General features: G+C 43.4%; 1 protein-coding gene across 2 annotated transcripts in view; it reads right to left on the bottom strand.

Moving 5' to 3' along the window:
* Positions 1–211: 211 nt before the first annotated feature.
* Positions 212–24,744, bottom strand: part of LOC117425012 (paired box protein Pax-7) — a 100,350-nt gene continuing 75,817 nt past the window's right edge. For both annotated transcript variants that reach the window (XM_059002101.1, XM_059002102.1), the window contains 4 exons: positions 23,486–23,645; positions 23,006–23,205; positions 5,411–5,660; positions 212–2,636 (listed from right to left, as the gene is read on the bottom strand). In XM_059002101.1, the coding sequence (XP_058858084.1) occupies positions 2,521–2,636; positions 5,411–5,660; positions 23,006–23,205; positions 23,486–23,645 (726 nt within the window). In that variant the 3' untranslated portion in view covers positions 212–2,520. The remainder of the gene's footprint in view (positions 2,637–5,410; positions 5,661–23,005; positions 23,206–23,485; positions 23,646–24,744) is intronic.

Raw genomic sequence — 24,744 nt, 5'->3', positions numbered from 1 at the left:
AACAGGTACAATGAGATCATTAACTGCTTCAGGGTCTGGACGGAGGTTTAATTGGTTCCGTTAAACTATTTAGAACAGGGTTGGAACAAAGACCAGGACTGGAAAGGCCAGCTTTGGCCAGCCCTGTTTTAGGGTCAAAGTTGGGAAACACTGATCTAAATGAATTTTCCAACTCTAAGAGAAAGAAAAGCAGACATGGCCAGCAGACACGTTCGTTTTTAGAGCTTTAATGGATAACAGTTACGCCAGTGTTACAGGTAAGACACCAACAGGCTGCAGGTAGTAAATGCTGATACAAGTTCCCACTACGCTAATACTTCATACAGCAGAATAAATTATGCCATGATAATATACACACATGCTGAACAGAAATGTAATAAAGCAAAACACAGGTGCAACAAAACAGCAAGTCAACGGGTTCGGGCTGGGGGCTGGGGGCTGGGGGCTGGGGGGGGGGGTCAGGTCAGGGAAGAACGGGGGGGTGGGGGGGTCATATAGTGCTATAAATATCTCAACGTCGATAAATGCAAGTGTTAGAAATGGGTGTTATACACTAGAATTTTTTTTTTTTTTTTTTTTTTTTTTAAATACACAAAGTCTTGAAAGATCTGTTTTGGCGAAGGAGGAGAGAAAGTTTATCTTTTTTCTTGTTAATCCTGAAGATACCTCAAATCCTCCTGTCGCAGTTCTCAGCCGAGCGCGCGCGCACACGCATGCGCCTGCAAAGTTCCTGGCTGAAGAAGACCGATTTGTTTTTGTTGAGAAACTGGAGAAAATGTCTGAGGCTTCAGCTCTCCCATGCCGTGAAGAGGCATTGTCATTGGTCCTGCCTCCAGCCGAGCTTCAGCTGAGGATAGAAGAGGCTGAGGCAGCCTGGTCACGTGTGCCTGGAATGTCACATTGGCATATCGAACCACAATAATGGAGCTTTGCTTCCAGTAGTAACTGCAAAAATGTAAACTCAAAACACTTTCAAATGGAATGGTCCTCAGTCACTTTATCCATTGTAGATGTGTCCATATTGCATGGATGAATGAGGTGGGTGTTTGTTTGTTTATTTAAAAAATAATAATAATAATTTTAAATGATTTTTTTTTCCAGTGAGCAAAAGCGATACAATCTGTCAGGTTGCAATTTTTTTTTTTTCTAACACATTAACGCAGTTTTTAAAAAAAATAAACATATTATAAAGGAATGTAAATTAAAAGCACATCATTGATCTCCCTTTCAATCTACCACTGCACGCTTTGTTTTAGTATAAAACATATGCTCTTCAGAAACATACAACACACAATCACGTTTATGTCCGCTGTACAATGAACTGTATATGCGACTATATCGAGGGTGTCCAAGATTAACTAGGAGGAGTGCTACACAAAAATGTTCGATATTTGCTATTAAAAGGTGTTTCTTTTTACATCTGTGAATGCGTACTGCCGGAAATCAAAGAGCTGAGACAGTAAACTCAGGCAACCCTGATGCTAAAAGACAGGAAAGTCCAAGAGAGACACAGGGTTCTGCAACTAAACCAAGTTCTTCAAAGCAACCACGCTGTTCTTTTTATTAGATTTTTATATATATATATGACAGCAGCACCCTTAGAGAGTCTTTTAAATTCTCAGCATCAGAGTTAATCCCCTCTTTAAACACACACACTAACTCCAGTGGAGTGGTATAAATCCTGTCCTACTGGGATGTTTTACTGTGCCACAGGCATCACAGTAGCTGGAGCCACATGGTCCCTTCGTGCAGATATAGATTTTTCTGCATCTCCTTCTTTAGAGGTGTCGAGGCAAAGAGAGTTTACGAAAATGACAAACTCAATCTGGAAAAGGAAACCTAAGCTTGGTCTTGTTATGGGGAAAAAAACAAGTGTTCAATTGAAGAACCTTTTTTTTATTATTGTCTCAATTTTCCTCTTCTCTGAACGCTTCAGAAGGAGCACTCTGTATGGTGTTTGACTGTGGCCGATTAGTTTTATTTTCACAGCTAAACGTCCCACGCCTGTTGGTTTGAGTTATTTTGGAATGTTAACTTGTAAGATTCTCCTTTTTTTATTTGATCATCTACGGGTTCCTACAGCAACCGCAGAGATTGTCTCTCTACATCGATACAGTATTCTGAAGTCTCTTCCATCCAATCAGAATAAACCATTTACACAATCTCTTTCAAACAACTACCTGTTAACATTTACAACAACCAAAAAAAAAATCTACGAATAAAAAAAAACAAAAAAATATTAATAACAACAACAATAATAATTACTATAAAACAGCAAGTTAAGATTAAGATTCAAAATGAGCTCTTGTGCTGTCTTTGTCGGTCTCCAGTAATGTTTTGGTGGTAGATTCTCTGCGTCTCTTAGTTGTCGCTGCGTGGGGGGGTGCCTTCGTTTTTGACGCACAGACGAGACGCTCGCTCGCTCGCGCACAGAGAGAGAGCTCTGTGTTGGAATGAGTGTTGAAGTGTGAGAGGGGGGGCTGGTGGGATGGAGGGGTGTGCTGCCGGACTCCTCCTGGTTCAGTAGGCTTGTCCTGTTTCCACCTGCAGCAGCCCCAGGACGGCCGAGTGATCCCCCAACTTCATCCTCCTCTGCGTAGACAAGCTCACGTTCTTAGCCAAGTAGTCCACCGCAGCTGTGAAAGGAACGGAGAAAGAGAATGAGTTGTTACGCAAACGACAGTGTGTATTAGTGGTAGAAGTTACACTGAGTCACCAGCGGGGGGCGCTGTGTGCTATGCAGGGAAACTCACTCTGTCCATATTGGCTGTACTGGTTATCCCGCTATATTGTAATAGAGGCATGTATTGTTTGTATGGTGATATAAGACTAAAAGCAAAAAAAAAACAAAAAAAAAAAACGTGTTTTTGCCGTGACAGCTGCATCTCTTTTCTTTATGACAGGAAATCCGATGTTGCCTGTAAACTTGATGAGATTAATTTCATCTCTGCTAATGTGTTTTCCACCGTTTCTTTCTTTCCTTCCTTCTTTCTTTCTTTCTCTTTCTTTCTTTCTTTCTTTCAGAACTGGCTTTGGTAACCAGCAGTCCTCGCTTGACAAGTAAACAAGCCCATCCTGTCAGCATCCTGTCATTCTGCTAGAGCCCCAAAGGGGATCCCTTCCAGACAGAAATTTATATTGGACTTGTCATTTCTATTTAGATTCTTTTCACGCTTCTATCTGCTATCATTTTCATCATTAGGCAGAAGCGATCTTTGGGAATTTTCAGCCTTTCATTAATCCTACAATCCTGACACATGCACGCTGACACACAGACACACGCCAAAAACGCACACACACACACAAACACAACTGTGACACAAAACCATGAAGATTACATTGCACCTAGTTTAGATTAGTTTAGACAAATCATAAAGCATACAGACCAAAAACTGACGCTGCGTTGTTTATTTTATTCCTGTAACTAACTCTGCCAGCATTTTTATTTTCAGTGAAATATGAGAAACAGTGGTTCCCTTTTTAATCTATTTATTTGTGTGTTGTTTTTGGCAAACTGCTCTCAACAAAAGTCACACAGAGAGGGGTTTCCATATCCCGCGCTGGGCAGCGTTTGATGTGGTTCGTTCCCTCTCCCCTCGCTGCAGACTGTGCTGGCTGGCGCTAACACTGTCTCCCTGCTGGCTTCTACACACACCAGGGTGTGACTAACACAGCACCTGCGGGCTGGAGCCTGATTGGAAATATCTGGTATCGGTATTTGGGCTGGAGATTTTTATCAAGAGCACGTGTCTCTTTGTATCCAGAGGCAAGCGGCTGGGGTCGGAGGGCAGATTGCTCCCCCCCCCCACCCTATCCCCAGGTATTGATCAGCCCAGGCTTCCTGACAAGGTTTCAATTTAATAGCAGGAGTTAAAGACATTAGAGAGGGCCTGATTGTGGAAGAGGCGCGGCGAATGGGGGTCAGGGGTCAGGGAGGACACTGCAAGGACAGGGGGGTCAGGAAAAGGAGAGAGAGAGGAAGCACCTTTAACCCTTCGGGGGCTTCGAGCTGAGCGCGCTGTCCCACAACAATAATATTGTTCTGTATTAGTGTTTGCACTTGGACTAACATTGCATTTCAGAAAGCTGGAGTGGAGACAGGGAGCCAACTCCCTAATCCTGCTCCTTAGTATACAGCCCGGGCCTTTGTGTGTTTTAATCCTTAAAATCAAAACGGTATTTGATTCTGTTTTAGGGCAACGCTATATCAAACAGCATGCAGGAGATCCCGGGTTCAAATCCCAGCTCAGTGACTGACTGGCTTATTGTGTGGTCTTCTCTCTGACAATCTGGTTAATATCCTCGCCTGAATCACTTTCAGTTCACTAAACAAAACATCTCCTCTGCCCGTACTGTATATAGCAGGGCCTGCTGGAACAGTTACAAGCAGAATGGGCTGCCAGCTGACGATCATCCCTGTTTGCAAACCCGCTGAAGCCCCGATCCTCTTTCTGCACCGCGGTGGCGCTGTGCGTGGAAATCTCCCTGTTTCCTTCTTTTTTTTTCCAAATCACCTCTTCAGTGTTTGTAACAATGTCAGCTCTATTCGAACGTTCTCGTTCCTCTGAATTAGAAACCTGGTCACCGGGAAAGGGCTGTCTGAACCCCTAGCTATGCAAGTCTTTCAGGTGAAACCTGCTCTCTTATATTTCACTGGTAGATAGACTGGACTCCACTTAGCAGCACTTATTTTCACGGCAGCCAAAATCCTGTCGAGAGGACGAGAAACTGTAACATATCAAAGTTCGGAGCGTGTGTGTGTGTGTGTGTGCGTGTGTGTGTCTGCACGTGTGTGTGTGCGTGAGGAGGGGGGGCGGTTTAAGACATGGCAAAGAGTTACATTGATAAACATTCCTGCTCGTCAGTGACAGCCTTCATGCAACACTTCCTCTCAACACAATTGCATTGTTATTTATTATAACCTACAGTTAATGCTGCTGCATTTCCGTGCCAAGCAGGGCGGTACAGACCTCATCTGAAACACTGCTCCTACTTTTGTGGTCGTGATATTTTATCCATTGTGTGACAGCTCACAGTCATTCCCTCTTCAACTTGGCTTTAGGCTTCCAGGGTCGAGTTTCATACGAATCAGTGCGGATTTGTTCTGGTGTGCAGCAGGGCTCCTCTGCTATTATTTGCTGGCATTAGTAAGTTGCACTTAGATTTTAACTACCATTTAAACACCATTTAGAAAATATGACTTTGATGCGGTAGTAACAGTACGCTTGTAAGGTATTTGGCAGTTAAACACGCTTCCTCCACTTTTAACTATGCATTTACTGCAACAATGATCTGTACAATTCTTTATACTTGGTTTGCCAGGATTCCACTATGATTTTAAAGTTACACGGATTTACCACCGGGGGGCGCTGTGTGCTATGCAATGCAATAGGTGGGGGTGGAAACTCACTCTGTCCGTACTGGCTGTACTGGTATCCGGCGGTGACGGGGTCCACGCTGTAGCCGGTGGTGCTGTAGGTGGGTGGGCAGTAGGACTGCGATGTGGGCAGACTGTCCACCCCCTTGAGGGACTCCGAGCGCTGGCTGCAGCTGGCAGAGATGGCGTTGGAGGAGTCCAGGCTCCCGTGGAGGGGCGAGATGGAGAAGTCGTGCTGGGACTGGTGGGGCACACCGCTGGGGTTACTCAGAATACTCATCACCTGTGGAGGGGTAAGAATTCAGAATTCAGAATTCATCTCTCACCTTGAGCACGGTTAGCTAACAATGTGCATTAAAAGCTAAGGAAATACATTTGCAATTATATTATACATCAAGGTCAAATCCTAAAATAATTCAATATTAAAAGGGGAGATCAACATCTGTCACAACATGGTACTTGGATCTCAATATTGCAGTTATATACACTCGACTTTACAAAGCAAAATGAATTCATTCTATAGGGTGAAAACTTGTGGCCATAGCTGTAGGTGCTACTTAGCCGGTGACATTTAATATAGATCTCTAGTCTAGCCTGGTGCCTCTGCCTCCGAGCTAACAGTACAGCTCCGGAGTGAGCTGCGGCTGAGGTTTCAATATCAGAGGTGCAGTTCAGCCCGGGAGCCTGATAATGAGGGCAGGGTCTGTCACAGCGTCTCCGTGCCAGGCTGCTCCTGTCCCGAGGCAGACTGGGAAACACACACTCAGGGAATACATCATCTACAGCTCCCAGCTCTCCAGACATCCATCCCACCAGCCATGAAGAGTGAGAGTGTTTGCAATAATCCGAACAACGCTGCATATCCTCCTGAGATTGTATTGCTCATTGCGTCGTATCTCTTTCCAAAACAGGAGTGGATATTCTGAAAAGGCTGAGAGCACTGCCTGTGATAAAGGTTTTTTTTAAATTTTTTTTTTAAAGGTGGACCCCTAAAGCCTCAGCGAGTCCAATCAAATGCTTTAATGCATAGGAGGCTGTGTGGTCCAGTGGTTAAAGAAAGGGGCTTGTAACCAGGAGGTCCCCAGTTCAAATCCCGCCTCAGCAACTGACTCATTGTGTGACCCTGAGCAAGTCACTTAACCTCCTTGTGCTCCGTCTTTCGGGTGAGACGTAATTGTAAGTGACTCTGCAGCTGATGCATAGTTCACACACCCTAGTCTCTGTAAGTCGCCTTGGATAAAGGCGTCTGCTAAATAAACTAATAATAATAATAATTTAATGATATTCCAAGATTTTTAAAATGTTTAAACAAGCACACATCGATGTCCTGTAACACATTTTAACATTGGATTTCTTTGTGTGGATTAGATTCATACCGATGTAGTGTAGTTCAGTTATTTAAAAACTTTTCAATACAGTACAAAGCGCAGGTACTGTTATAAAAGTTTACCACAGTAAAAGCGTAGCAAAGTGTAATAAAGCTTAGGTAAGCATTGTACAGAACAGCGAGCTACGGTAAAGCATGCTAATAAATATGGCAAACAAGGGTATGGTAAATGCGTAGTGTAGCCTTGGGAAAAGCAGGGGGGAAAACTGCATAAATACTGTGGAAAAATTCTGTGGTGAACTTTTCTAAGGGTATTTTGTAAGCTAAGGCAGGTTGTTATCAACGTCTTTAAAATACACCCGATTCATAACACTTTTTCTAAAGAGTTGAATAAAATGCCTTTTGCAGGTTAACAGTCTGGAACGGGTTTAAAGAACCTGGCTGGAATATCGTAAACGTGTAAATAAAGGTTTGTTAGAAAAGGCCCTAACCCCACATCCAGCTCTCCCAGCATGCCAGGCGAGGGCTGCTGTTGGTAGCGCTGTGGCTTCCAGCCTGCAAGGTTACCCCACACATGCTCCTCATTGACAGACACCACGCAGCATCCTCTCCTAACATCAGGCTTGGATTCTCACTCTCCACGCTCTGCTGCCCTTTCGCCCTCTCTGTACTGGGGCTGCTAAACCAATTAGCCCATCATGGTGTTGGTTAAGGGGACTGGGCTGAGGCAACAGGACTCCCCCCTCCTGCTCAGCCCCTTGACGAGCACTCAGCAAACTGCTTCTCTCAACGAGTGTGAGCTGCAGCTTCACAGCAATGCAGTCCAAGCACTTTGCAGGCAAAAAACACCTCTATTTATGCAACACTGTACGCAGTAGTATATGAGCCTCATTCACAAAAACTTGAAGGTCTTTTTTAAGGAATGTTTTTTTTTTTTTAAGAACATTTAATTAATTCAAGTTTGAAAACTTTAGTGAGAGCGTTTGACAGTTCATTCTTATTTAAACTCATGGAATGTTTAGAAACCAGATTCTCAAAACAGTTCTTAAAAACCAGTCCTTTAATGTTTGTTGACTAGGGCCCGGTATAGTTTTAGCAGAGATCTGATGTTTTCTTTTCTGTTCCTCTGCAGAATTAAAAGTGGATTTGGCAGACCTGCATCCCTGAAGTGGTGTGTGAAACCGAGCCCAGGTTTCTCAAACGTGGCGAAACACAACAGAAAATATGAAAAGACCTCTCCAAAGAGCTGCCATTGTTTCAGCAGTAAGAAGAAACAGCTGAGGAGCTCTCAGGAGCTCTGAAACGCGCCCTCGGGTTGTTTATTTTTTCGTTGTGCAACTCGAACAACAGATGTTTTTCCTTAAAAAAAAAACCAAAACTGGCACGCATTTTGCAATGCCTGAGCAGGCTTTGTTATCCACCTAACTCGGAAGATTAATAATCAGTAATACTGGAAAAAATGCAAACTTGAAGCTGTGTGTGTGTGTGTGTGTGCGTGTGTGTGTGTGTAGTGTTTGTGTGTATGTAGTGTGTGTGTGTGTATAGTGTGTGTGTGTGTGTGTGTGTAGTGTGTGTGTGTATGTAGTGTGTAGGTAGTGTGTGTGTATAGTGTGTGTGTGTGTGTGTCTGTGTAGTGTGTGTTTAGTGTGTGTGTGTGTGTAGTGTGTGTTTAGTGTGTGTGTGTGTGTGTAGGTAGTGTGTGTGTGTGTGTGTGTGTGCGTGTGTGTGTACTGGGGTTCACTTGTCATACATTTCAGAACAAGTTCATATGCATAACATTCTTCCTGTGTAATACGAGTGGCTGACAATTATTCTGTTTCTCCGACTTGCCTTCAAAATTCCTCAAATTCTCAAAGTCTTAATTCTGTCTCCAACCAGCCTAGGAATTGCAAAACCCCATTGAATGGTTGGATTTGAATTGCTCCCCACCCCCCCCCCCTGTCTTTCTTTCGCAACGACAATAACAACAACAGTAATAACATAATATCATTTCATATATAACAGCAGCAGAAAACAGCGGCTTTGTTAGCTTAATAAGTTTGAAGGGAGCGTCGCGTCTCTGCGGGACGGCTGTTTTTAATCAGATGAGCGCGGGGGCAAAGCGCACGGGACGCCAAAGAGGAATATGAGAGCAGAGAAACGGGGTGGCGGTTTAGTCTGACTCGTCTATTCAGCCGCGCGGCTAAGCAGGGCTGTAGCCTCGGTGATGCCATTATTGCGCTGAAAGCAGAATTATTCAAATCTTCACATTTAGCATAACCTCGCTGACATCAATTAAAGGGGCGAATTGAAAATGCTGCTGCTCTGCGAGAGGTAAAGCGCGCCCTTTATCAGCCGCGAGAACCATGGTGGTTCATTGTGCACACAGGCCTTTCACTCTGCCAGCCAGACGAAGCAGCAGAAATATCCCGGCTACACACTGCACACTCCCTTTTCTAAAAGGGCCCGCGGTTCAACTTCAGAATGTACAACACTTATTGTTTCAACAGCCTCCAGCCAAATAAAAAAAAACAACTCCTGGAGTTCGAGACGGTATTGCATGCAGCTGTTACTGAAGACACTTATTTAATAAATTCGACACAATTGAATTTCAACTAAACCGTTTACATCATTTATAGAAGGTTTAAACAGAATTGTGGTTCAATACATCGTTAACTATGTTGTAAATTATATCAGAAGCACATTAATAGATCTAAACAGAAATAAGTGTAGTTGCCGTGGCATCAAAAGCCTGCCAGTACCTCCACTGTTTTCAACAAAGGCATGTTAAACATACTGAAACATTGGGAAGTTGGCTCTTTTGAGCAATGTATATATATATATGTATACATGCACACATACATACAACCGTATCATGTGTTTGTTTCTCAATTCTAGAATGTTACTGCAATTCTAGAAGATCCGCAGGACTTGCACGACAGGTGACTCGCGTGCTCTGATGAATCCATGACATTCCTTTATCATCATGTACTGTCAGGAGTTGCTGCTTAAGCATGCGTGGGGCGACTCAGACTAGTTCAACAAAATAAATTTTCTCAAACTTGTTAACTTAACCTTGAACAGCCTTGCCCTGAAGCACACGAGAGAGAGAGAGAAAGAGAGGGGCAAAAAGAAAGTACGCAGGGGTCTGGAACTTGGCTGGGCTGCAGTTTGTAATCTATTATTTCCTGCTGTATTATCACCGCTAAATAAAAATCAATAGTGTCTCGACATCTGTTAGCACTTCATCAGATAGGGGTGGCAAAAAGGAAAAACTACCTGCTGCCAATCACCCGGGAGGACAAACAACCCCAGGCCCAACTTTCATTTTACTAAACCCCTCCTCCCGCCCCCTTCCACCCACAGTAGCTGCATCTCGTTTGTGTGTGTGTGTGTGTGTGTGTGCGCGCTGTCTGTGCAGATAATGCTAACCAGGGCCTGGTGGAAAGGACTCAGCCTCCAGGCATTCCTGCTTCTTCCCAAGAGATAGATTACTTTATAAATAATAATAAAAAAAAGAAAGAAAAATAAAAAAAAAAGTAATTAATTCTCTCAAGTTGTGAGCCGTCTGCCCCCGGGCTGTATGAATGTTGAACTGTAAAAGGATACAATGTGCGTCCTTTCAGATAAACACGCAGTGCATTCACAAGACCCTTTATAAGATCTTCATTTCCTTAACTGTCACATTATAGATTTTTTTTTTTGTGTAAGCTTAAATGTTAAGCCTGACAATAAATAAATAAATAAATAAAAACGATTCCAACTCTGCAGGAACCAAGTTAAAATCTTAGCCTGACGATACAAGGAGACAATGATGTAAATACCTAAAAGGTTGATTTTCTAGAACACTGGTAATAAAATTAGACAAATGCTTTTGTCAAAGTCTATTTACTGTTGCATGGATTAAACAGATCATTCAAATAATAAAGACTATGTAGTAACGCGAGTTCCTGCTATATATATATATAGATAGATAGATAGATAGATAGATAGATAGATAGATAGATAGATAGATAGATAGATAGAACTGTATATGAGCATTCTCTCCAGTCTTTAATGAACTCCTATTACAATTTAATGTATTTGTGACAAAACTGAAAAACAGTCAACTGTGTGTGTTTAAGAGCCCTTGAATTATAATGCTGAGCAGTTTGTATAACGGAGTGATATATATATATATGTATGTATGTATGTATGTATGTATGTATAATAGTTGTATAAAGACTGGAGTAACCGTTCAGCCCATGATCCACACAGATGCACAGAGCGCTGCAGCAGTGGATAGAGAGAGCAGTAGAGAACCTGGAGGATGTGAGCACATTCTGACACTGAAATCAGTTACAGACTACAGGAGAGAGGTGCAGTACGACAGCCCAGGACTTGACATTCAGCGCGGAGGCTCACAATTAAAGTTAAAACGGCAAAACCAATAAGGATCTTTTTTTTTCTTTAAAAAATAAAATAAAAAATGTAGTGAACCATGATGTGCGAGCGATCCCCTCCTGTCTCAACCCCCTGCAGGTGTTAGTAATGACAGTCTGTCTGTGTCTGTCTTATTGCTTCCCAAGTACTGCCTCTGCTGCCCCCCCCTCCTCATCCTCATCCTCCTCATCCTCATCCTCCTCATCTTCATCCTCCTCCTCCTCATCCTCATCCTCTCATTCCGATTTTGCTGGCTTGAGTAAACGCTAAGAGAGAGGAGCTAGTGGCTTTGGGAAGTACAAAGAGTCCTGGAGGATTGCAGGCCTGGGGGCCAGTCTGCCTGCCTGCCTGCCCGCCTGCCTGATACGACTGTCTGTTCATCTCCCAACTCCACCACGCCAAAGAGGTGATCAGTGGAGAGACTCTTAATCTGTTAAGAGGACTGGCTTAACTGCTGGGTTAGAGATACCCTTTTATTTAACCAAAATTAAATGCCCCTAAGAGGTACCTTCAAGTTGGAAAAAGGTCATGCGGGCTACAAAATTGGGTTAGAAATCGACTAAGAAGCATGAAAAAAAAAAAAAAAAACACTAGGCAGAGCAGATTTGAGCAGGAGATGCTGGCTGTTAATTCTGATGGCTGAAAAAATAAAAATATACAGACTGGTGACCTAGTGTCAGGGTCTGAATAGTTAGGATGTTACGTAGCCAAACATTTGCAATTAAAAGGATTACAAATAAAAAGAAATCTGAGAAATAAAATGAAGGGGGTTCATTTAACAGCATTTTCCTGTTCCATCAGTTGAACCAAAGGTTTTAAAGCTGCAGCAAAACTATCTATCTGTCGCCTCCTGGTTGAGCAACACATCGGCAATTTAAAAAGTCTACATGCAAGGAATTATTTATCTCTCCAACGAATCTCATTTGCCTTTATTATTATTATTATTATTATTATTATTGGTGGTGAACAAAAATGTTACTTTTCTGACCCGACGCTGGCTTCAAATAGATGGGGTTAATTCCACATGGCTGTCACAATAGCACAGCTTTCAACTTGAAAATGTAATTTCATTCTAGTTATGGCACATAGCGCGTCAGATAACAGCCATGACAACCGTGTATTTTTAATTTAATGCAAACACTGCTTAAAAATGACAACAAACACATCCATAGCTCAGGTTTTTGTTTGTAGTGTTATTTGGAAGTTTTTAATAAGCTGGACAGAGGTGTCGTAATTAGTGGAAATTAAGTGGAAATTAGCTAGTGCGTCATTAGCAGAGAATATTGTGCGAAACTGTTTCCATAACAGCGATGCCCCCACCCCAGCACCCTCTCAATCCACCTTCACACACACACACACACATCAAGGTAGACCGTCTCAAAGGCAAAGTGTCCGGACGCTCATTTGAAAAACAAAATGACAATTTAAAAAAAATAATGATGATTGCCTAAATGTAATTAGCGCGCTTGGTCACAGCCACGTGTAATTAAAGCTGGATGTGCCGCGGCGCGAGAGCCCCTGAGTGGCAGGGAGCAGATGACAGCAATGATTTCCTCTCCCGGCCGCATGTCACTCCGCTAATTGGCCGAGGCACGTTAATCAAAAGTGAAAAGTGCCGTCCGCCGACGGCTGGGCCGCTGCGAGGCCTGGTGAGATGGGTTTGAGGAAGGGGAGAGGGAGAGGGAGGGGGGGAGGAAAAATCGAGAGAGGGGAGGGAGGCCCATAAGTGTTTCCAATTAGATATCTGATTGCCGGTGACAGAAACTGGGCATTGACAAGATGGGTACAGATGAGAGCGATTAGAGAGCGACAAAACAAGCTGTCACTTCTCAGGGAGCGTTAGCCGTTCAAAATATTCTGCATATGCTTCTTTTAACCCTTTCTCCTCCAGCCCCCTGCTGCAGCCAGACTGCCCTTCACTGAAGCGAACTGGGCCTCAGATTAAGCCTAGTTATTAATGGCTTTAAAGAAGATACCACAATATAATTTTATGAATATGAATCTTTAGTAGTTTTAGCATTTTTAAATAAATAAATAAATAAATGCGTTCTCTGCGGCCTTGTTTATTGTATTTACAAGAGTTTGACGCCTTAAATTTTAGCATTGAAGGGCCAACGGTATTGTCTTGTACTGTGCTGGAGTATATAGCAGAGATCAGATGGTGAAACAGTAAAAACAGCTCAAATTAACAGCAATTAAGAGAAGCCTGCAATAGCAACATTCATAATCTGATTGCACATTTTAAAAAGTGGTAGCTATCTCAATGTCGGGCTGTCCGGTAATTTTGAAATCTCTTGTTACAGTATCAGTATATAAATCTAAAAAATCAATAAACTACACTCCCTTAAAAGAAATACAAACACACTCTCTCTATAGTTCTCATGTGACCTTCCCTGCACCCTGTGCACCTCTTCTTGTTTAACAGAAACCTCTGAAACTGTTTCTAATATTTTAAATGTTTCAGTGTGCCTTTCCCTAACCAAAGGTTAATGCACTCTATCACGCTGCAATTGAAGAAAACGTCGTGCTGCAATTCTTTATTTTCCAGCGGTAATGCTCCAGTTACTGCTAGATAAATACTCACCCCAGGAACACAGACTCCAGCCCGCCGCCCCCTCCCTCCCACCTTTCCCCAGTGCCGACTCTCGCCTCGTCCAAATTAAATGGCAGGTTTTAATGATTTCAATATAGCGGTGTTTGCCAAGCAAGGCCTGCAGACTTAGAGGCTCTGACTATAATGCAAGGTGGATCTAGGGGGGGGAGAGAGGGAGGGGGGTTTGTTTGTGAAAAACAGCAGGGCATAGGCAGAGTGAAAAATGTCAGGTCAAATTGTTCTTGACAGTGTTAATATCTGCACCTCATAGCGATAATTACATGTAAATAAATAGTGAAATAGCTCTCAGCTGGAGTCTGAGTGGAGAGGCCTGGAGTTTGAGCCAGCCAGCTGGGACTCAACGAGATTCGTTTTTATTATTATTTTTTGGGAGGGGAGGGGGGGCGAGAGAGAGAGGAGAGAGAGAGAGGAGAGAGAGAGGAGAGAGAGAGAGAGAGAGAGAGAGGAGCAGAAACACTGTGCTGTACATGAGATACATCCTTATGATGCAACTCAGCCCTTTACAGGAGATCACCTGTCTGTCTGTCTGTCTGTCTGTGTCTGTCTGTGAATCAATGTACTTCATCTGTCTGTCTGTAGAGCCCAAACGTAAAACCTTTCAAGGTCACATTTCTGCCATTGTTTGACAGCTTTGCTTTTGAGGGTGCATGCAGGTTACATTGCATTGCACCCCCATTTTTTCCATCCCGAGTAACAATAAGCACGGACTCCTGAAAGCTTTGCTTCCCTGGGGGGGTCAGGATTGTTCTCCAGCGTTTCTCCACACTCCCTGCCAGTGCTAGAACCCCAAACCGGCTCCTGTCCCTGTTGATAAGGGAAGGATCCGCTTTGTAGCTTGTTGTCTGAGCCGCGGAGAGAGGCAGCTCGTGGTGTTGGATGCAGGGGTGTGAACTGCTCAGGGAACACTGAGAGCACCGGGGAATTAATCACAGCCTCGCACCTGTCAGACTGGTATCTGGAACTAACAGCAAACTCATGCAAGAGGGCGCCCCCCAGACCCCCCAACCAGCCCCATCTCACCCCCGCAACGGGGGACGGGGAGCAGGCAAGAATTCAAAAAAAAAAATTAAAAAAATGATTCTGTCAATTTCCCATGAAGAAAGGTACTGGCTCAAGCTGAACCCTGTCCTGAACAGCCCCCCTGTCAATCAGTCCTGCCCCCCCCCCCCTCTCTAAAGCAGAGACTATGTTGCAGAACTGTGTGTGCTTTTGTCGTGTCTGTGGTTGAGGGTGTGAAACCCATTCTGTTTTGGACGAGGGCTGAGGAGTTGTTAACCCCATTCTGACTGCCTGCCCCTCTCTGACATGCACAGGGGGGGCCACCGAGGAGCTGAAAACGATCCGAACACAAGGCGTGTTGGCGGGGGCCCGATTCTGTTCAAAGTCTTTCTTTCAGCGGCTAACTCCCACCCCCAATCCTGGCAGTGTTCACTGGAGGCCTCGGGGAGGTAGGATTTGAAAGCGGGCTGAGTTGTGTGAATTGAAACCCCATGTCACAAACATGCCCTGCACAGATAAGTGATCAGAATCTTTACCATACTGCAAAAACTGCCTGGACTCTTGCAGCATATATTACATCAACAATAAGCAATAAGCCTTAGGAAAATGTCTTGCACACTTTGTAAAGAACATTTCTACATGCGCTGGAAGCATGCATTTGGTAATAGTGTGGATTTCATAGTAGCAATTGGGGTCACACTACCGTGATCTAAATTAGTCTGTGTTATTTAGACATACCGGCCCTACGGTTTCAATAGAAGCTTTTATTTGTGGCCAATAGCCCACTGGATTACTGGTGCGTCTACAGGATCATTTAGAATTGATTGAAGAGATTGATTGCCGTCTGTCTTGTCTGTGTAAAATATATAATAATCAGCACGCTTCTGTAGCTGGGAAGGATACTACTTATAATACTGCTGTGGTGTAACATTGATACAAAGCAGGGAGCAAAGGGAACAGAGGTTATGCATAAGGAGGTCACATGGAGTGGGAAACCATATTTTATACTAGGAGAATATCCACAGCTGCATGCGTTCATATTTTTGTTCATTTTGCAATGAAATACAATATAAGAAAAAAAAATGCGATGGGTATTTGAGATAGCGCCTATACCCATGCCTATACTAAATAAGGGAATCAAATTTTTAAACTAATAGGCATTTCTATTGCGTGGGACCCACAGTGTCGGAATTGGTCTCAGCCAGTCCCTACTTAAATCCTCATCTTCTAGGATTTAGTGAAATTTATATTGGCTGCCTCTCCAAGATAAATGTAAATCGCATTCCCTTATATTCACTGTTTATCAGGATGCAACAGCTCACTTTGTGCAGGAAATCTCTCTCACACAAACACCCTTGCATTTAAATAGCATTTTTATTGTCAGCTCCAGCCTTTCATCTGAGTGAGGGGAATAATGTTTCCTCTCTGGGGAGAAGGGTTGCTGCACTGCAGTCCGAAGCTGCCAAAAGAAAAGAAAAACTGAAAAACCACTAACCCAAACTTTGTTTTTTAAATGACTAAGGGACATCCGGATTATTGAAGGTTTGTTTGCATTACTTACTTGGTGCTGAAGATTGCTTTAAATTGTACCCCACCCCCCGACCCCAATAAAGAGAGCGATATTCTGCTGTCTGTAGTGGACAGGGTAGTACACTATAGCACCATTGCACTGATCCCTAGGATCTGTCAAGCGGAACTTGACTCCCCCCTTTACGAGAATCATTGATATGCTGTTACAAAGGTTGACCACCAGGAGGTACCGATCGCTATGTAAAAATCTCATTTCAATAAATGTTAAACAATAACACTATCAAAGGGAAATAATATTTTATAGCCACAATGCTGAATATATATATATATATATATATATATATATATATATATATATATATATATATATATATTACATTACACACACAATACGATCATTTGATAATATGATACATAATATGATGCTGCCCTCACTCATTAGCTGACTGGGAAGAGACTCTGTTTGAAATGATCTACAGCGATCAGTGACTGTTTTTGAATCGTTTACCTGGGCCCCTCCTAATTCAGAGAGAAAACTAAAAAAAATCTCTCAAATTTTCTCAGTAAACTGATGCAAAAAAAATTATAATCCTCCAGGAGGTTATGATTAAATTTGCTTGCTTTTCATTTTGGCAGCTTCCATGTTTTTTTTTTTTTTTTTTGCTAAAGCTTCTTAAAAAAAAAAAAACAACATTATTATCATTGCCAAATTGCAAAAGTATCTTGCGTATTTAAGACTAGTCCTGTCTCTAACAAGAATCAACAGTTTGATGATTCGTGCCCGTACGCATGTCATTTACATGCGTGTGCTCATCTTCAGTCGCTCGAGCCTGCCAGCTGACACTCTGCCCAGTGAGAGGCTTAATACAGAAGAGTTAGTAACGTGCAAGAGTATATTCATATACCTCCTCTCTGTTCTCATTGATATTCAGGTACACAATGTCTTGTCAAATGCAAGCTAAGAGTGAGCCAAAACTAGAATCTTTTTTCTTTATTTTTTTTTTGGCAGCCCCTGTGTGGGCTTCTTAAATCTAATTCCTCCAGTTTCAAGTGTCTGCCTTGCTCATGGAAGTCGGGGATGAGGCTCGAGTCCCCCTCCCTTATCTCTGGCTCGCAGTTGCTCGGAATCACTTTGCAGGACTCTGCTTGAGCTCTCTCTGCAGCAGAGCAGGCCTGGGGATACGCATCAAAGGGAGGATGGTGAGCGCTGCTCTGTCTCTGATCCCCTTGTGCTGAAACCCCAGCCTCTACACACTCCATCCCCAACATCAAATGCAACCAGAGTCCCTTCATTCCAAAACACAAATCTCCCGACAGCTCCCCTCCGCACTGCCCTCTCCTGCTTTAATTACTCCTGAGCGAGCGAGCCATCATTCATTCTGCAAGAGAACGGGCCTTCTTCATATCTATAGTGTGCTCTTTATAAATCCAGCATGGGGATGGAAGTAAGACTCCCATTGCATAGCAGTCTGATCCGTTCCTGGTTTTACTACAAGTTTAATAAGACCCACCTGAGCGTGTTACCTATATATGCTGTGGCTAATCAAGCTGGAATGGGTGAAACTGCTGTGCAATAGGAGTCTTATTTCCATCCTTGAGATTATTTTCTTTCTCCACTTTTTTAAATGTCAACGGTTGTATATTCTATTATTAATAACATTTCCATGTGTCTATTAATATGAAAGTCTCCATTATCAAATTACAAATACATCTGTTGTTTTTATTATTATTATTATTATTATTATTATTATTATTATTATTATTATTATTATTATTCCCAAAACGAAAAAAGTAGAACCCTTTTTTTTTTTTAAATACAATCAATATGTTGTGGAATAAGAATTTTATAATGGATTTTCAATAGGAGTCTCTTTCCCCATGACTCCCAGCAGGGGTCTCTGTGTTTCAAAAAAGTAATTATCTTTGGAGACAGGAGAGTGGGAGAAACAGATCTTCAGTCTATCACCATACTAAACAGCTACTGAAAACTGATGGAATCGCATTTAATCAATGAATGCATAAACTGCTGCATGTACACATGCACTCACACACCCACACCCACTGATACAACTGGGGCACAGATACACACTTGTAGTGCATTAAATGGACATGCAGAATCTTACAAGAAAATAAAGAGTCAACAGTGAACCCCCATATAACAGAAAGTAAATGTGCAGTAATTTGCTGCAATACTGCAAGGTACCATTTAAGATGCCTACTTTTTTTGTTATCTTGTATTACCAAACGTATTTGCGCATTACTTCACCTGCCTGTGCTGTACCATGCTTGCCTATGCTTCACCTGCCTGTGCTGTACCATGCTTGCCTATGCTTCACCTGCCTGTGCTGTACTGTGCTTGTCTATGCTTCACCTGCCTGTACTGTACCATGCTTGCCTATGCTTCACCTGCCTGTGCTGTACCATGCTTGCCTATGCTTCACCTGCCTGTGCTGTACCATGCTTGCCTATGCTTCACCTGCCTGTGCTATACCATGCTTGCCTATGCTTCACCTGCCTGTGCTGTACCATGCTTGCCTATGCTTCACCTTTCTTTCTACATGCTTTTCCAGGAGTGGCAGTAAAAAAAAAAGTCAGAGAGAGATTTTATTTTCTTACATGCGAGCCAGCTAAGAATGGCTAAGGGGAGGGGAAGAGGGCTTTTCTGATCAGCTGCAGAAAAATGTTGGGCTGACCTAAAGACATAAGAATCTGGGCTCCCCAAGGACCAGGGGCTTAGCTTTACAGAGCCCTGACATGGCATCGTTCTCAGCATCTCAGCAGAAACCAGGCTGCGCAGTTTGGAACACGTCAGGATTTGGTCCCAAGCACCTGTTGGTGGTCGAACAGCAGGAATCCATTTCAACCTGCCTGCGTCGCTGGCAGAGAAGTTATTTACAGGAAATCGCACATTTTTGTCAGTCTACACAAGCAAAGAGCAGCCTAGTAGAACTAGAAATGGACAGAAAATAACTCGGATGACCTCGGACAGATGTCTAAACCCTGGTGCTGTTACATTTCTCAGGAGGAGAAGCCGTTCCTCCAATGGCAGCCTCGTACTACTGTAGCCCTTGAGCACAGAATAAAACCCTAGCCATTGTCTGTCTGCACTGCCTCTGAAAGTCTGGTAAGGGGAAGTGAGGCTGCTCCCTGATCAAAATAAATCTTCAAAGCAACCTACAGCTGACATTCAAACACACTACAGTACAGCTGACCGACTGAGAAATTGTGAGCTGTAAGCAAAGGAATGGGGCGAAGCGGCTCATCTCAATCCCAACGTTATCATGCACAGTACAAGTTTGGTTGAAAGACACGCAGCCATGCTTTAACCTGTCCTTGCTGTCTTTTCAATTCCATGAAAAATTGTGGGGCTCAGTGAACCAAATACGTGTGCATGCATAGGGATGGAAATAAGACTGCCATTGCATAGCAGTCTGATCCATTCCTGGTTTTACTATGAGTTTAATGAAACACACCTGAGCTTGTTACCTAGACACTGAGGCTAATCTAGCACATATTAAAACCTGGAATGGATGAAACTGCTATGCAATAGGAGTCTTATTCCCATCCCTGAATGCATGTATGTATGTATGTATGTATGCATATATGTACATTGCACATGTCTAAACAAAATGTATACAGATTCCTCCAAGGCCAAATGATGCAGAGAGACAACTTGAAAAAAATGTTTTTTCTAAAGTTTGCCCATTTTCTGCAGACTGCTGTTTCCAGCAGCGACTGGCTTACTCAGAGGAATCAGAGCTGCCTTCAGGCTCTCTCTTCCCTGGTTTAAACCCGCGACACACCCTGAGCATGCAGGCTGTGCGGGGGACAGCGCCGGCAGGCATGATCGCTGGACGGACTGCAATAACCAATTCTAGAACTGCTTGCTTTCTTCAGGGGAAAAAGTGTGCAAAAAAATACAAATGATGATGATCACCTGAACTAGGTTTCCACACTGGGGCATCTTGCATCCATCAGAAGCAGACTGCCACAGTCCGTAGATCTAAACTGCTGGACTGCTGCTTTTCAGTGTTTATCACTGTGCATCAAGTGAAATCTGAAAAAGCATGCCTGTGTATGGTAGCGTGCAATACACAAGATGGTGTGGTGACATTTTATAAAGTAGTGTCATTTGAAAGACATTCTGCACAGTAGATCTGATCTGACACTATTTCCAGTGCAGCACAGCCCTGCTGTATGACACCATGGGAAAATAAAAAACACCCAGCAGAGTTCATGTAGCAGCAGGACTGTGCAGTGTAATAGGAAACAGCCTTGTGTTAGCGGTGCTTTAACAAACAAGTCAGAGAATTCCAGCTGCAGCTTCCACTGCTAAGGAGGGTGAGATAACTTTAACTGATTTCAACAGATGCCTGCGCTGTCAAACCTCCGAGAATGGGAAAGCTTTGTGCTTTTTTTGTTTAAGGCTACTTCGTTTGGAAGTTTTATGTCCATGTGCGGGGGTCTCAGAGGGGCCGACCTGAATTCGGATACCCCTGTCAAAGAGTACATCAATTTAAACGGACAATAAGGTCCTGATGGGATTGCCACATGTTCTCTCTCTCTTTCTCTCTCTCTCCCCCCCCCCCCCCCCAGCTCACTCCTGCACACCCCATATGAAGAACATACTGCAGCACTACGGTCAAAACACAACATAGCATATGGAATACTATAGACTACAGAACACTATACTGTAACATACTAGAGCATTCTCTAAAGCACTGTAGCTTACAACAGCATAGTACATGAAATACTTTACATTATATTATGGAATACAGAAAAATACCATAGCATTCTGGTCAATGTGCAAGTGTACTATGAGGAATACAAAATAGGTAATTATTGTACATTACATTGGCCAATATAATAAAATACTATAGTATTTATTTTTTATATCTCATCCGAGAAGATTAATACTCTCTGCAGACAAGCGTGACAAAACGACACCTTTCCTGCGTTAATAAACACATTTCTAATACGCTCTGTTAGGTAGGTTGCAGTTACCTATAGGCTGCTATAAATCTCCCTTAAATGCATGTTCATAAGTAGGCTTTATTTTACTTTCAAATGGTATCTCCCATGGGTGAAATACGGGACACAGTCCTGCAGTACAAATCCCATTTTTATAACAGGGGTAGATGTTTGCTGAGATCAGACCAGCAGGCTGTTTTTGCAATAAGCATGAAAGAATCACACTCATAAAAAGAGAGAGCGCCGTGTTCCTGGTGTTTATGCAATTGCTGAGGAAGCATTAGTGGTTAAACCCTGTGCACTGTGATTAACAATCAAACGTGCTGTGAAATACCCGTGTTATCCCCCCCAACTCTCCACTACAAGAGAAAAGCTCTTTTTTTGTAATGAAATCCTTAATTCTTTCTTTTTGAGAGAGAGAGAGAGAGAGAGAGAGAGAGAGAGAGAGAGTAATACCACAATGTTTCCAATCTGCTTTGAAAAAAATATATGGAAAAAACAAACAAACACAAAACCTCCCTCTCAATAAAAAAATACGTGTGCACGAGGGGGTAATTGCGGACAAATGCAGCATTGAAAATCATTTTCAGCTCTTTACACACCATTTCAATCTTATTTTCTGCTTATTAACCAGATCTTGTTGCTTAGGGTGGGCAGAACAGGCCACTGTCAGTGGGTTCTGTAATTGTGTATAATTTACTGTTCACCACTGATTTGCTTCAATACCAGTCAGTAGGATTATTTTTTCATTCTGTGGTATTTAGGAATCAACCCCTTACTAGAAAGCTTAATTTGAAATGGTTATTATTCAAGGTGCAGGGAAAGGATAACAAGAAGGATTGTTCACGGGTTCTCACCCGCTCCACCCTAACACACGCACGCACGCACTCTGCAGAGCTGCAATGGAATTGTGTTTTCCACTGCAGACCACAATCACTCGACCCCATGTACAGTATTTAGAGCTCCACAGCTACACACTGATATACACGCTCACTGAGGACGGCAAAGCAGCTAATTAAAGCAGCTAATTATCACGTTATCCTTGTGCAATTTCATTTCGGGACGAGAAAGGGAGCTTCTGATTTTCCAAAAAAACAAAACAAATAACGAAGTATTGCTTGATTTTAGAATAAAGAAAACGCAGAAAACAGCACCCTACTGGAATTTCTATTATTTTGCATGGAAACTGATCTAATTTATTTGTCAAGAAAATGAACATCTGACTTTCTGTTTAAGATGCGCAAGTTACAAAACTCAGCCACCGGGGGTCACTACATGCTATGCAAACAAACAAACAAAAATATATTGCTGCAGAAACTCCACACCTATTTTCACCCAAACCAGTTTCAGACATAAACCATAACCATCCCATTTAATCTTTGTCATGGCTCTCCCTGCCATTTTACAAAGAACAGGACTGCTCTGAATATCTCCAGGGGGTGTTAAATGAGAAACGGGCAGAGGTGCAGAAACAGACGGGCCGCGCTCTTTACCTGGTGCAGAAAGATGAGCCTGTGTAAAACTGTACGACATTCTTTCAAACATGTATTGCTTGTTCCTGAGGGCACTGTAGCACACTGCTTACAACAGAGAATGTTTTGATGAGAGTGATTTAAGTGTGCGTGCGTGCGTGCGTGAGAGTGTGTGTTCGTGCGTGTGTGTGTTGGAATTCAGAACCGATTTCAATCTTTAGCTCAGTATTAGGATTTTCTCAGCTGGCCCCTCTTTCTACACCCATGCCCTGGGGGTGATTGGAGCTCCCCTGACCTGGCTGCGTGGCACTGACCTGTGGCGACAGTCCGTTGCTGACTGTGTTCATGTGGTTGCTGGACGGCGATGGGTTCATGAAGCTCTCCGAGTAGCTGGAGAAGCCGTGCCGGTTGGACGCAAGCCCGTAGGCAGAGCCGCTGTCTCCGGTGAGACCCCCCTGGTGCATGGAGGAGGGGGGGAGCGGCTGCGGCCGGTGCACTGTGCCGCTGTTGCCATCTGCCAATTCACAACGAGTGAGAAGAAACGTACATGCATCAGACCCAATGAAGAAAATACAGGAACACTGTTTTGGCATATCTGTCCTTTCTAGCAAGACTGTTGAATGAACACTATCCATCAGTGCTGATTCCCTGATCGTTTTCTGGTCTCTCATAACTAATGAAGACTAGACCTGTTGGCTCAGTTCGGGTACACCTTTACACGTCGATTGGTTCATAACAGCCAGCGGCTGCAGAGTGTGGTGGCTCTGACTGTGGGAGCGTGGCGTTTCTCTTACCCTGGGATAAGGTGGGGTAGCTGGACTCGGGAAGCTGGTACGTTGGCAAGGTTGGCATTCCAGTGTGTGCGAATCCTCCTGGTAACAGGTGATTAAAGGCTGCCAGCTGATTGGCACCAGCCTGCTTGCGCCACCTGGCCCTGCGGTTACTGAACCACACCTGGGGGGAATAAGAAAGAAAGAGAAGATCAGCTTCCTGGAAGCATTTCTGAGGGTCGGTTATCTAACAATTGTGTTTGCTAGAAAAAAAAAAAAAGCATTCTAAAATAAAAGGGGTTAATGTTCCACATGAACTACTGCATGTCCAGTGGGTTCATTAACAGTAGCGTTGCTGGTGAAGTGAACAAACTCTGTCGCCCTTATCCAGACTTCTGTCTGTGCTCAATCCCCGACACCTCTCCCTGACTGTTTGTCTTGCTTTGCCTGTCTGTTAAAAAGCCTAATCCCTCTAGAAAACTGCAACTTCACACAAGGGCACAGAATGTTGTTCTTCCTAAGAGTCCAGAGCCCTGATCTGTGTAAACAGGGTCCCTTAAGCCCAGGAAAAGAAGGCAGGGCAATTAAAGGACCTACTGGATGAGACATCTCAAGTATGTCTGTGAACCTGCTGTACACTTTGTAACACAGCTTCAGAACGGAAGGGTCACTGCCCAAAAATGTACCACAGCTATGACCAAAGTTCTGCATCACCTAGAATTTAAAGATTGAGACAGAATTAAAAAAAAACAAAACTTTATGAATCTTTTATTTAACATCATGTAATGAAAGAAACTACAAAATGATGTTGCAGAAGTCTATCCCAGAAGCCAATCTCAATCTGCTGGTGTTGTTTTTGTTACCAATGGGCCGGCCCACGGTGAAGGAGTGTATCAATGAGCATCAACAGCTCCTCACCGAACAGCTTTTAAACAGCTCTGCTTCTTTTATTTTTAGGTAATCGATTAAGAAAAGGCAGACAGGGACGCATGCGGTGCAGCACAAAAGGAGGAGCGAATAAATCTTCATCAGATTAAAAAGGAGCCCCCCCCCCTCCCCCCAAATCCAGACAGACAACAGCTTTTCAGATCTCCGGGTTTTCTTTTGTTTTTTCTTTCTGTTTCCCTCCCGCGTCACGCAGCGGTCCCGAGGCAGCTCCCCAGAGGAAGTCGCCCCTATTCGGGTTTAGGAGAGCGTGATGGAAGACTGACGTGGAGAAGGGGGAAGCAGGGCAGGAGTGTGTGGCGCCCCCTGCTGTGCACAAACAAACAGCAGCCAGCGGA

This window comes from Acipenser ruthenus, chromosome 27 (genome assembly GCF_902713425.1).
Source record: "Acipenser ruthenus chromosome 27, fAciRut3.2 maternal haplotype, whole genome shotgun sequence".
Lineage (NCBI taxonomy): Eukaryota > Metazoa > Chordata > Actinopteri > Acipenseriformes > Acipenseridae > Acipenser > Acipenser ruthenus.
The sequence above is the reverse complement of the archived record's forward strand: the minus strand, read 5'-3'. Positions and strand labels throughout refer to the sequence as shown.